Here is a 14,784-nt window from a genome sequence, read left to right as displayed (position 1 = left end):
AAACCATTGTACCCAAATTGTAAAGCTTTTTCCAAAATATCTACATTGGTAAAGTTATATAATTTGAAAGCTAAATTTGGATGGAGTAATAAGAGTTTCACCAAGTTGTTGGAATTAATTCATGACATATTACCTAGTCCTAATAAAATTCTAACTTCTACTTATGAAGCAAAAAAGATGTTAGGTACTCTTGGAATGAAGTACGAGAAGATTCATGCATGTAGAAATGATTGTTGCTTGTTTAGAAAAGAACTCTCTAATGCAAATGTATGCCCCATTTGTGGTACGTCAAGATGGAAGCTTCAAAAAAATTTAAACGAAAAGGCTAAGAATATCCCAGCAAAAGTCATGTGGTATTTCTCCCCAATTCCAAGATTTGAAAGAATGTTTCGAAGTAAAGAGACATCAAGTTTATTGACGTGGCATGCTAAAAAAAAAAAAAGAAATAGATGGTTTATTAAAACATCCCAAAGATGTTCCTATCGTGGAAAAAAATAGAAAATTTGTGGCCAGAGTTTGGGTCAGAACCTAGAAATCTTCGTCTTGCTCTTTCGACAGATGGGGTAAATCCACATGGAGATCTGAGTAGTAGATATAGTTGTTGGCCAGTGATGTTAGTGACGTACAATCTACCTCCATGGTTGTGCATGAAGCGAAAATTTATTTATGTTGACTGCACTAATATCTGGTCCTAAACAACCGGGAAATGATATAGATGTTTATTTAGCTCCGTTAGTAGATGACTTGAAAAAACTTTGGAAAGATGGGGTAGAATGTTACGATGCATATGAAGAACAACGTTTCATGCTTAAAGCCATTTTATTATGGACCATTAATGATTTTCCTGCGTATGGTAACTTGTGTGGTTGTACGGTTAAAGGATATCATGCATGTCCAATTTGTGGAGAGAATACTTCATCCACTTATTTACCAAAAGGGAAGAGGATGGCATATCTCGGGCATCGCAAGTTTCTACCCCCATCATCCATATAGGAAACAAAAGAAAGCTTTTAATGGCGCACAAGAATTAGAATTTGGTCCAGAACCATTGAGTGGGGAAGAAATTCTTGCAGAAACAAGTAAGTATCAATATTCATTTGGTAAGAAAAGTATCAAAGAAAAGAACAGTGGAGATAACACTTCAACTTATTGGAAGAAAAAATCTATTCTTTTCGAGTTAGAATACTGGAAGTATCTTGACGTGCGACATTGTTTAGACGTGATGCACATTGAAAAGAATGTATGTGCAAATCTTATTGGCACATTGCTTGATATTCCTGGTAAAACAAAAGATGGAATAAAGACTTGATTAGATTTGGTGGAATTGAACATTAGATCAGAGTTAGCCCCTCAAGTAGGAGAGAAAAAAGTCTTTTTACCTCCCGCATGTTATACATTAACACGAGCTGAGAAATTGAGCTTTTGTAAGGTACTATCAGAAATTAAAGTACCTGAAGGCTATTCATCGAACATTCAAAGTTTAGTGTCGCTCACAGATTTGAAACTTTACGGACTTAAGTCGCATGACCATCACGTTCTTATGCAACAATTATTACCGGTAGCCATTCGTGATATTTTACCCAAACATGTAAGACTTGCAATTACTCGCCTATGCTTCTTCTTTAATGCTATATGTTGCAAGGCGATCGATTCATCTCAGTTAAAGGGTATGCAAGAGGATATCGTTGTCACTCTATGCCTCTTAGAGAAGTATTTTCCTCCATCATTCTTCACAATAATGGTACACCTTGTAGTGCATCTCGTAAGAGAAGTTGAGTTTTGTGGACCTGTTTATTTGAGGTGGATGTATCCTTTTGAATGATACATGAAAGTGTTGAAAACTTATGTACGAAATAGAAATCGACCAGAAGGATATGTTGGAAAAAATTATATTGTTGAAGAGACTATAGAGTTTTGTTCTAAATTCGTTTCTGGTGTTAATTCTATTGGGCTAAACTCATCAACAAAGAAAGAAAATTCAAACATTGATAGAGCATTGTCAGCTGCTTCTTTTATCAGATCGAGTAAGGATGAGTTGGATCAAGCTCATCTTTATGTCCTTCAAAATATAAATGATGTGCTTCCTTACGTCGAGTATGTAGATCTTCATCTTATTCTTGTTTTAGGTTACTTAATTATTCAATAATCTACTAACTTTGTCATTTATAATAGGCAACATATGGATATTTTGTCTAAGCTCAATTTCAGTAAAAATAAAAGTAGAAAGTGGCTTCAAGAAGAGCATAATTGTACATTCAGTCGGTGGTTGTCCACACGGGTAATCTTTAGAGACCTACTATTTGATGTATAATTAAATGTTAACTACTAAAATATTATGAAATATATCGTAGGTTGCACTAGCTCTCGAAGTACCCAAAAATTCCATATCGCCTTCTTTGAGATGGATAGCTAATGGACCTTGTCCAACTGTGGTAAAATATTCTGGTTATGTGGTCAATGGTTACTACTATCACACAAAGAATCACAATGATGTTAGGAGGGTTCAAAATAGTGGAGTTAGTATAACGACTACCACAATGCATCTCTAGTGCTAAGGATAAAAGGCCCGTCATGTCAGATATGACCTTTTATGATGTAATACAAGAAATATGGGAGCTTGACTATCCGATCCAGAAATTTAGCCAATCAACTAGAATTGGCTAATTTAGACCAATTAGTCCTCATTCCATATAACACAGGGTAAGTAGATACAAGTTCTCAAGTTATTTTTAATTTTCATTATACACGTACTAATATTTCAAAATTTTTGCTTATTATAGTTATCATTGGATATTGATTGTAATCAATCTACAAGAAAATTTTGTTTATGTTTTGGATTCTCTTCGAAGCACAGTTCAAGAGGATTTTTATGGAGTTATAAATATGTAAGTGTAATTGAATTTTCTTAGCTCTTAATTGAAGTATTTATGTTTAACTAATGTTTTAAAACTATTTAGTGGATTGAAAACATGGCAAGCCAAGCACGATCTCCAACACTATCGGTCTTCTCCAAAATGGAAACCTGTAAAGGTAAATTTGTATTCATTTTTTAACAATTTATGTTCATTCGACTTCTTTATAACAATTTAACAATTGTTTTCAACTTCTTTATATGCAGTGCCCTCGTCAATTAGATTCTGTAGGACGCGGGTACTATGTGCAAAAGTATATACACGAAATAGTGCATAATCCTACTACTCCCATTACTAGCCTCATACATAAATTATTTATTTTTTATATAGGTCTAACTTTAATTTAATAAATGGACGTAAACTTATGTTGAATTTATCTTTTTTTTTTTTTTCCTTTTTGTAGTTCAATACAAAAGATGCATATACGCAAGGAGAGATCGACGTAATCCGGACCCAATGGGCAAGTTTTATTGGCCGATTTGTGTAAGGATGTAATTCTTGTTTTTTGTCTCAATAGAATGTAAATGCTAGCTTAAAATGAATGTAAATTTATCTAACCATGATCTTTGTGAATGGAATTAGTACTAATATGATATTTGTGAATGAGAGAAATGATGGCTTGGTGTAAGTATTCTATGAAAGTCTGGTTCTGGTATTGTGATTCTTGTTTGTGGATAAATTCATAGGTGGAAGAGTACATGATCTGTTTATTATTGGAAGATTTATGTATAATATATTTTTTGTGTTCACGGGGTATTCGGTGTTAAGTATTCATGGAATTAGTACTAATTGATATTTATGAATGAGAGAAATGATGGCTTTGGTGTAAGTATTCTATGAAAGTCTGGTTCTGGTATTGTTATGCAAATGCTGGTGATTAGTTTGTTTATTTCATAGGTTGATGAGTATATGTAATGGATTAGAAATATTGATTCTTGTTTGTGGATAAAATTCATAGGTGGAAGACAAATATTGATGGGCTTGCCATGTAAATTTTTTTTTGTACTTTTTAATATAAAACAATGACGGACATTTCCTGACCCAACACGAGACATATAATGTCGTTTTTAACTTATTGACCAAAAAAATGGATTCGACAACGAAATAATTTTTAAAAAAGGACGGATTTGGGCTTTAATATTAGTTAGGTTTTTCCTTTTTTTTTCTTTTTTCTTTTTTTTTTTTAAAATAAAAAAACAGCTTTAATGTCGGTTGCAACCAACATTAAAGTTGGAAATTTCACTGAAAACCTTTAATGTCGGTTGCAACCGACATTAAAGGTTGTGTTATTAAAGCCCTTTAATGTTGGTTTTAAACCAACATTAAAGGCAACCAACATTAAAGGGTTTTAATAACACTATCTTTAATGTCAGTTGTCAACTGACATTAAAGCCCTTTATTGTCGGTTTAAAACTGACATTAAAGTCCAAAATTCTTCTAGTGACATATTATATATCTTTACATGTATTATTATAATTATTTAGCCAATTTCGATAAAATTCAACTTTAAAAATTACATTTAAGATTTGTTGAAACTATATAGAATAAGATTAAACATTTGAAAATATATAGTCTAAAATTAAGCAAATCTCAAAGTATGTAGATAAAATGTTATTCAAAATTTCTTTTTAATTACTATTTTTTTCTGTTGTTATATATAATTGAATAAATATCAATTTATACCCCTAAATTTTAAGAGTTGTTTCAATTGAAACCTTAAATGAAAAATTGTATCAAGTTAAACCCTAAATTTTGAGGGTTGTATCAATTTAAACCCTAGATTTTTGAAGTTGTATTAATTTAAACCCCAAACTAATAATTGTATAAATTTAAACCCCTAGTTAGGGGTATTTTTGGATTGGGATAGGTTAGGTTGAGAGATTTTTAGACCTAACTCAATTGTTCGGGTGGTAAATATTTTCAACCCAAATAACCATTATTGAAAAATGAACCCAACCCAACCCAACCATGAAATATTTGGGTTGGGATGGTTCGGGTTAATCAGGTCATTTATTTTAAAAAAATTTCTAAAAAAGAAGCAAAACGTAAATATGTAAAAATCTAATTTAATTATTTTCATTTATTGAATTAAGATTAACAACTCAATTTCAATTTATATAGTGCAAATTTTCTTTCTAAAATGCAAAAAAACTAGTTGTTGAAGAATAAATTATTAAAAAAAATTGGAATTAAATAAAATTAAAATTAAAATATATATAAATAATTGTGTTATAAGTAATAAACAATATATTTTAAAGTTAATAATAAATTCGAGTTGGTTCGGTTATATTAAGTAAACGAACCAACTCAACCCATAAAATTTTAATTTTTTTGAACCCAACCCAAACCGGTAGGGTTGGGTTGATCGGTTTTTTCGGGTCATCGAGTTTTTTGAACATCCCTACCCTGAACTTTAATAAAGTATCGATTTAAGTCCTAAACTTTCAGAGTTTAAATTGATATATATATATATATATATATATATGAATTTAAACTCTGAATTTTCATAAGTATATCAAAGTAAGACATAATAGAGGGTTTAAGTTGATACAATTATAAAAGATTATGTTTTAAATTGATACAAATTATTAGTTCGATACAACTCTCAAAGTTCAATATTTAAATTAATACAATTATTAGTTTAGAGTTTAATTTGATATAACACTCAAGATCGGGAGAAATAAAATGATATTTGACCAATATAATTTTACCCACACCTGTATTTTGGAGCGAAAGTTTGAAAATAATATTCGAAAAGACGGTTTTGCCCCTATAATAATTTATTTAAAGGGATAATTTGGGGATTTAGATTGTGTGCGGCGGTGACTAATGGGGTGTTGTGCTCCATACAGGAGGATAAGAAAAACAAAGGATTAAAAACCCTAATTTAGATGTACTTATTTATTTATTATTTTTGAAACGTAGGCGTACTTTTTTTTTTTTTTTTTTAAAAGTCGATAATTTAAATGTACTTGATGTGATTAGCATTGGCAAGTTCCCAAGTTCAAAGCAGTTAATAATTTGCTGTTCTTTTTCCAATAAAAATTTAGAACCCCAATCCATCCACATCATCCTTTTTTATTAAAAAATACTTAATATTGGCTTTTAAATGGTTATATATATTTATATATATATATTTATTTATTTATTTAATTTAAATTTTGTTATTTTTTGTTCTTAAATATTTTAAGTTATATAATTTAGTCTTTCAATTTTTTATTTGTTTCGATTTGGTGTTTGGACTTTACCAAAATTTATCAACTTTCAATTTTGTTTTGTTTTGTTTTTTTTTTTTGTTTTTTTGTTTTTTTTTTTAATTCTTAAAATTTAAAATGTACCATAAATATTAAGATTTGTTTCATAATAGTTTGGTAACCATTGATTTTTTGTTTTTATTTTTGAAAATTAAGTCTATTTCATCCATATTTCTTACTATGATTTATTAAGTATGATGGTTAATTCTTAGTCAAATTCTAAAAAAAAAAAAAACTATTTTTTTTAGTTCTCAAAATTTTGTTTTGAATTTTTAAACCATTGATGAAAATATATAACAAAAAAAAAGAAATTTGGAGGTGAAAACAGTATTCATATGCTTAATTTTCAGAAACAAACTGATTACCAAACAGGACCTTGATTTTTTAGTTTTTAGTTTTTGAAAGTTAAACCTATAAACATTTCTTCCACATCTAAATTTCTTGATGCCTTGTTATCTAATTTTTTTTTATCAATTTAATAAAAAATCAAGCCAACTTTTGGAAACTGAAAAAAGAAAAGTTTTCTAAAACTCAATTTTGTTTTTAAAATTTGACTAAGAATTCAATTTATTTTAGTTAAGAAAAATAATGGTAAGAAATTAAGAGAAAATATGTTTGATTTTAAAAAACCAAATAGTTATTTGTTTCTATACTTTTAATTTTATATCTAGTAAATTTTTGGTCCATTTAATATTTTTTTAAAAAATCAATAACGTAGTGGCCAAAAAATTGAAATTTAAGGTTATGTAATTTTATATCTCAACTAATTTTTAAATATTTTCTTTTAAAAGTCCGATTTTTATAGTTTTGATTCTACATGTTTGACTCATGCATTAAGGAACAATAAAATAACACGTAAATATATAATAATCGCCGAATTATGAGACTAATTAATTGAAATCACAAGATTGACACTTAAAAATGTTGGAACAAAATTGACAAAAAATGTGAAAAATAGAAAAATTATAAAATATAGAATAAAATTTAGGTTTAAATATTAAGAAAGAAAGATAAAGTTAGGGGATATGTAGGGGAGCAGTTCTTGGCAATTGAAGTCTTGGAGCCCCAAACCTATTAAAAGACACAGAGGAGGTGACAACTTTTGTACATTATAATTTAATAAGCATTTGTTTTCTTCATAATCTCAGTGGGTTGTTTATTTAATAATAATAATAACAATAACAAGAAGAAAATGAATGTTTATTTAAAAACAGAAAACAATAACTAAAAAACAAAGTGAATGTGATAAATTGACGAACACAAAAAGGTTATCTGAATATTTAAAACATGACTAAAATGAAATACAAGGTAAGAATTCAGGGGGCAAAATAGTAAATATTTAAATTATTTAGACCACTTGAAAGAGAGCTTTTACCTTTTTTTAAAAAATATTTTATTAAGCGTCAATAATTTATATTCTTATTATCTAACATCAACCCAAAAAAAGAGAGAGGAAAAAAAAAAACTACATAAAAAGCTCCATAAGCTTACTAATTAGTAATTTCAACGAAGAAAAATGGTTTAAATATGATTTTAGTCTCTGAACTATTTACATTTTTTTTTTGTTCATATACTTTGAAAAAGTATCTATTTTAGTCTCATATTTTCATTCTTAACTCACTTTTTTATTTTTCTAAAAATATTTATTTATTTTATTATTATTATTATTTTGTAAAATGGGGACTAAAATGGTAAATTTTTAAAGTACATAAACTAAAATAAATATTTTCAAAATATATAGACCAAAGGTCCGTCTGAAATTGTTTTTGAAATCCTAAAGAGCTATTTTAAAAGAATCTTAACCGTTCAGGCTATTTGGTAAAACAACTTATTTATTAATCTACCTAAAATCACTTTTAAAATTGTTCTAACGTGCAAAAGTTATTTAATGAAACTTTTAGATTTTAGCTTTCCTAAAAATTTGGTATCTTCCTTTACCCATCTCAAAATTTCATTTCATTAATTTATTCTCTCATTTATTTCAAATTATTATAACAATTTTGTTATAAAAATTATTTCATATATTTTTTTTAATTAAACAGAAATGATTGCAATTCAAATCATATATATTTTGAAATAATTAAATAACTAAATTACACTAATTTAGTATTATTTTACTAAATGCCTTAACTAATTTTTCTAATTTAAAATTTACCAAATACTCTTTTACTTCTATTCATATCTGATTGTTTTAGAGCAGCTACTAGTAATTATTTTAAAAACTATAATAATCTCAAATCGATTCATATTCAAAACTACATAGATCAAATTAAACATTTGAAGAGTATAAATTGAACTAACATTCTTCCAAAAAGAGAGAGAGAAAAAAAACTAACATCATCGAACAAAGTAAGTATTTAAACCAAAGAAAATCAAGCACTAAATGAATATTTCAAAATTCACACACATATATATATGAAATTATTTTAAATAACAAATTGTTGAAAATATTTAACTATTTATCAAATGGATAGTGAAATTTTGTCAATTTATAATTTTGATTGATGTTCGTATACTTAGAAAAAAAATCCACATATATAACCCTAAAATTTTAATCCCTTTATTGTAAAACATGAGAGGAACAAAAGATGCCAAAAGATTTTTTAAAATATATATTTTTAAAGCAAATTAGGGCAATAGATAGGGTTTAATATGGTCTGCCATGCCTTTCTTTCATCTTATGGACATATTATTGCGGACAAATCTTACTGAATTTCCGGCCTCAGCTTCCATCTTCAAATCCCTTTTCATTTTCTTTTTTCTTGTTTTTTTCTTGTTTTTCTGTCAACTTGCCGTTCTTTTTCAACGAATACACTCCATATTCATATAAGATAAATGATAATCTTCCAGAAGTCTACAGAAAATCCCGTCCCGATAAATCTTAAAATTAGTCTTTAGAAAGTGTTTTGTTTGGTCCTAACTTGAAGTTGGTGAAGTTGAGTAGGTTATAATAGTCCACTCTATATTTGGGACTTCAAATATAATAATGATGTTTATACCTATTTAACCAATTCAACACCTCAAACATCCTTTATCAAAATTAGTTTTAAAAAAAATAGAAAATATGCAATATTTATAAAATTTATGGTAGAAATGCTTATAAGTAAAAAAAAATTAAAAAATCGTCATCAAACTAATCGTAAGAACTGAATTCAGGATTTATTAATTTTAACTTAAACTTGAAAAAGTAGATTAAACTTAAAAAGTAAATTAAGGTGTTTGGTAAATAAATAAATAAAAATCTTATTTTAGATATAATAACTAAATTAGACTTCTAACCAACTTTCAAAAAAGAAAATTGTAATTTAAAATTCTGATAAATTTTGTTTGTTATAGATTAATTTCTAAACGTTAAGGGAAATAAATTTATTTTAAAAAAATCAATATGGTATATTTTTTAAAAAATTGATACATTCAATCCTGAAAAATAGAAAATAGATTTGATTACCTGAGAATAAATAAATATATAAATATATAAAATACATATTTTTTTAAAGTATAACTTTGAAAATTAAATATTAATTAAAATTTCTAAACATCAGTTAATATTTTTTTCAAATGCCTTTTTGACACCGCTAACGCAAAAGTATAAGGAATAAAATATTATTTTGGACTTCTTTTTCTCTTTCAAAGTATTTTAACCTATTATTCTATATAATGTGACGTCACAAAATGAAATAAGTAAAAGTAAAGAGACCAAAGTATTAAATGTGATAACACATTAGGTCAACATTTTCTAATTTTATTTCAAGGCATTTGATCTTGTAAATATCAAACATAATTTCCAACAATATGAAAGTTTGTATTATACAAAAAGATTTAGTTTGCCCTTTTCTTTTACACTACAAAATCTAGGCATAGAAAAAGTGAGAGACAGAACAGCCAAAAAAAAGAAAAAGGAACTTACTATGTAAGGACTACAATTAAACAGCTGAACAAGGCAGAATGATGTTCAAAATTTGATCTTTTACACTTCCCCATTCCCTGGATTGTATCATTCCTTAAATTCAAACAGGACCGATTAATGATAAATGATAACTGATGACGAGAACGATTCCTTAAACTATGGGACTCTTGCCCAATTCAATATATATGACCAATCTTTTCCCCTGGAATAACCCATGGTTGGGAAGCATGAAAGCGAGATTGTTTAACTCGACAACTACCTTTCGAATTTGAACCACTTCCAATTCGCGTACATGCTTGATTCATTTTCAAATGGAAGATCGGTAGTTGGAGCAGGTTCGGGCCTGAGAATTCCATCAAGTGTGGGTAGCCTTTGCCTGTACTCTCTCGCCATGATCTTCGCCTCTGAAAATACTTTCTAATAAAGGAAAAGGAAAAGGGGAATCTAGTCAAATTTCAAAGAAAATGAAGTTCATTGATGAGGAAGATCATTATGAGTGAAGTACTACCTCCTTGTTTGATATAAAGAGGCCGGGCTCACTTTCGAGGTCTGCAATGCTGTAAATCCCAAAACGATCAGTCATAAGATGCACCAACCATGACTATGTTATATCGAGTAATGTATCCTGAATTACCTTAGAGATATCTTGTCAGGAAACATTGACTTCACAACAAGAACTTTGACCTTTTCACCCACTGCAAGTAAGTCACTCACTGAGGTCACTCGGGCACGTGTTATGTTCGAAACATGGAGTAACCCACTGAGAAACATTCAGGTGGATGCATCAACAATTTTTCAGAAACTACAGATTGATACGGACAACAGAATATGATATGCCCAGCCAAAGCAGAAATGATTTCTAGCTATCTTATAGTTGTAGCAAAAAATATCAAGATAGTTGATACACCTCCTACAACACCACCTATCCGTTATATTTATTCGAGAAGGAAGAAGAGGCAACAACATCAATCTTGAAGGAAGTAATGAGGATAGTATAGGGGAGTTATACTAGAGAGTTGGTTTCTCTCATGTTGGGTCTAGACAGTTATTAGAAGTTATGTGTGTTTGGTATATGGATTAGTATTTAAGTAAACTGGTTACATAAGGGACAACTATCTTATTATCTTTGTTTCATGTAGGGAGAGTCCAAACCTCTTGAACGTTTGGGTTGTATGAAACTTTCCTTAAATGTTTATGAATGATCTCTGACGTTTCTTTCCAATTGTGTATCAATAGTGTTCCTCGAACATATTATCTTCGGCATTATTCTAGTTAAGACACAATGCTTACTTAAAGATGTCTTTTGCATCTCATCTTAATCATCTGTTTTTAGCTATAAAAGCAAACTTTAAAGATCAAAATGAAACCATGCATCACTTGGTTGAGAACTGGATGATTTGAAATAGTAAATAAGAACTAGATCCCATCGGATCCCATTAGAACTCCACAGACAAACATGCTTGGGCAAGAGTATTACTAAGTTAGGCGACCAATTAAAAAAAAAAAAAAAATAGAGATTTATGTCTAGTTTGAGCATTGTTGTAAATTGAGAAGACTATTCTGTTAGGTATGGGTTCTTCTAGTGATGTACTGCATTTAAACACTTTCTATATCTTGATTGAGTTTGGCCTTTTTTGTAACAAGAAAGAATATGTATAATCAACCACTAAAATTTTAAAGAAAATTATTTCAAACTCTACTAAGATTGTGTAAATCCGGCGAAGTTTGTAGGCAATCTAAATTGAAACTCACCTTCTGTTTGTATCACCAATCCTTATTTGAGCTCCATAAGGAAATATTTTCTTCACGGTCCCTTCAAGAAGGGTTCCCTCACGTAGGTATAACGATTCCTGAGACACGTACACAATTTTCTATTTATTGATGTACTCATGCAATATTTGAGGAGAAAAAAAATGAAAAATATAGTATGGAAACTGACCCAAGCTTGTCTCTCACTTAGTATCAAATCGTTCTTAGCTTCATCTATTCGTGTGATCTGCACAAAGATCCGACGTCCCACCTGCACAATAGAGACCAATACAGTGAGCTAAGATCATCCATACCTTCCTTTCGTCCAATTATGTCAAGCAAATGTTGCAGCAAAAGAGTAATTGCTAAAGTAGACGTCAAAAAGCACGGAGGTCTCTAATGCAGAAGGCACCGATTTGAAGAGATTCGTGTAATTGTGAATAAGAACTGGACGAGGATGCAAATCCAAGCTAATCAAGACACATGCCACAATGTCAAAAGCCCCAGTAAAAGGTGAGGCAAATTCTTGGTTCCACGTGCATATTACGAAATCAAAAGTTTCAAGACCCTGCTCTAGAATAATACACAACAATGATGACCATGTCTTTACAATAAGGCAGTCGCATTGCTTATTACGTCGAAAGATTGAAAAGAATGAAAAGGGAGAAATTGTAAGGCAATTATTTACGCGCATGTCATTTTTCACCCAATCAGCATCTCAATTTCCCTCCTCTTTTCAAGCTGTCAGAATTTCTATAACAAATGGATGCACACAAAGATCAAAGTGAAATTACCATCCATGATTTTATTTTCAAAAAATAATATTTGTACCACAAACTCGAGAATAGAGAACCTTATGATCAAAAGTCAGTCTTATGTTCTGTCCAATTAAAATAGAAAATGTGAGGTTAGAATGGTACTGAGAGATTTCAGGTCTTCAGCAAATTTCCGATGTAACGAATGGAAAGCATAATGTAGGGATCCATCAAATGTTGTAGACACTGGAAGGACAGAGTGAAGTCTAAAAGGCAAGTACAGCAACATTTTCATGAAAGAAAGAAATAGGTCGATGTTTATAGACATAGTAAATTCACAATCTCGTGGCAACGATTATTTCAATTAAACGTGAAGATGTCATTTAAATGATGGGTGAAGCTCAAACATAGAAGAAACCGAAACCCACTCACGTTTTCTTTCAACTCTGTGAAGTTATTTACTCTATTCAATAACTCAGCCTTTGGAAGAAATGCTCGCAAACCCTGCATAACAAAAGTTCAAAACCTAAATGAAACATCCAAAAAGAAAAAATACAAACCAAAAACCACATCAGTTACGGTAGCATAGACAACCTCAATTCTTGTAAGAAGGCCTCCAGTATTCCACTCTGATATTTTAACTTCAATTGGCTCATCAAGTCGTTTTATCTGTTGAACAAGGAACCACAATTAATATATACATTTCTTCTTTATTCCCCCTAAGATGGAAACTTCAATAAACAAAGAAGCTAATCAAGAAAAGAACCTGCCTCACTCGATGCCAAGCTAACCGTCGAAACAACCTTCTAGTCGAGAGCAATGGTCGACCACTGAGTGTCCTTCCCAAAACCTCAGCAAATAAAACCGTGCCAGTCTCCACGACAGGGCGCCCTGGCCCCGGTCCACGGCTAAAAGCATCCTCGTATTTCACCAGCCCCATCTTCCCATTCATCATAAAAGACTCAGCATCCTTGTCAAGATCACACATCAAGAATTCCATCTCTTTGTCATACAATGGAAGCACCTCTTTTGTCAACATTGTTCCCAACAAATCCGCCCCCACGTTGATATCAAGCTTGTTTTCGTTACCTGAGACAACCACACCAACCACAACGTCGCCAGGTTTGGGCTCATAGTACTCAACATTTAATTTATTGCCTTTCTCTGTCTCGTCGTCTCCATCAATTTTCTCTTCGAAAGCTCGTAGCGCTTTTTCCTCTTCCTCTTCTTCATCTGCAGAATCTTTAGTCTTAAAGAACTTCATAAATGGCGCTAAGGCTTCATTCTCGTCGAGATTTTCAACCTCTTTGTCAATTTCTGATGAAACCCCATTGCTTATAGGAGCAGGAGAAGGTTTATTGAGCAGACCAATCTCATCTATCTCTTGAATTCCATCCTCTCGAGACTTATCCGGCAACTGGGTGCTCGAGAAATTATCAAAAATATCATTTCTAGAGCAAAACACAACACTACTTCTTCCTCGAAATGTCAACTTCTTAGATGTTTTACAGTTATTAGAGCAATTATAAGTGGAACACAAGGTGGAGTTTGAGATTCGTGGAACTGGTAATCTAGGAACGGTGAGAAATGCTGAATTCTTAACAGAATTAGATGAAACTAAGAAATCTCGAGACTCGAATGACGAATTGGGAACGCAAAGATACTTACAGGATTGAAGTCCCGCAAGGATTAGCATCCTTTTCTGGCTGCCCACCTCATGAGCTGTGCTCGGCTTCGTCGCGGGGAACTGGGATTGGATTGAAAGAGCCGAAGAGGAAGATTTTGGCTTCAATGAGTGTGAATTTGCAACTGCATTATCCGTTTTGTTCATATTATTCGGCACAACTGTTTCTGGGCCTGCGGATCTGCAGTGGTAAAAGATGGGCCGTAGGCCGTGGGCTTGGCTCTAAAATGGGCCTAAAGTTGGCTTGTGTTATTTTGGGTTCATGTGGTCTTGTTTGTTAAAATCATGTCTTTCTACTCATAAAGCCTAAATATATGTAACGGTAGCAAATATACCAATCAGACCCAAAACATTAGTAGATATATAGTATAATACAAAAGAATTTATAGATGTAGCAAAATTTAGATCCAATTCTCGGAGTCTATCGGTGATATACTATATTACTGATAGGAGTCTATTAGCGATAAGGTCTATGACCGATAAATTTTGCTATATTTGTAATCATTTAAAAATATTGCTATAC

General features: G+C 30.7%; 1 protein-coding gene and 1 pseudogene across 1 annotated transcript; one reads left to right on the top strand and one right to left on the bottom strand.

Annotated features, from left to right (window-relative positions):
* The first annotated feature begins 611 nt into the window (after positions 1 to 611).
* LOC150036696 (uncharacterized) lies at positions 612 to 2,413 on the top strand (annotated as a pseudogene).
* Positions 2,414 to 9,887: 7,474 nt separating this feature from the next.
* On the bottom strand, positions 9,888 to 14,414 carry PDE338 (Nucleic acid-binding proteins superfamily). The gene is made up of 8 exons (XM_039030125.2): positions 13,344 to 14,414; positions 13,172 to 13,246; positions 13,010 to 13,081; positions 12,013 to 12,093; positions 11,826 to 11,923; positions 10,708 to 10,833; positions 10,582 to 10,630; positions 9,888 to 10,490 (listed from the first exon to the last, which is right to left on the bottom strand). The coding sequence occupies exons 1-8, from the start codon at positions 14,406 to 14,408 to the stop codon at positions 10,329 to 10,331; spliced, it is 1,728 nt and encodes a 575-aa protein (XP_038886053.2). The 5' UTR covers positions 14,409 to 14,414; the 3' UTR covers positions 9,888 to 10,328.
* Positions 14,415 to 14,784: the final 370 nt, after the last annotated feature.

This window comes from Benincasa hispida, chromosome 4 (genome assembly GCF_027475165.1).
Source record: "Benincasa hispida cultivar pf3 chromosome 4, pf3_genome.v1.1, whole genome shotgun sequence".
Lineage (NCBI taxonomy): Eukaryota > Viridiplantae > Streptophyta > Magnoliopsida > Cucurbitales > Cucurbitaceae > Benincasa > Benincasa hispida.
This window is presented reverse-complemented; position numbering and strand designations above follow the sequence as displayed.

Coding starts and splice junctions, on each gene's coding strand:
- PDE338 (XM_039030125.2), bottom strand. CDS start 14,408: ATGAACAAAACGGATAATGCAGTTGCAAATTCACACTCATTGAAGCCA. Junction 11,924..12,012: donor TAAGTGAGAGACAAGCTTGG/GTCAGTTTCCAT, acceptor TACGTGTCTCAG/GAATCGTTATACCTACGTGA. Junction 10,834..11,825: donor ATTGGTGATACAAACAGAAG/GTGAGTTTCAAT, acceptor AATGTTTCTCAG/TGGGTTACTCCATGTTTCGA.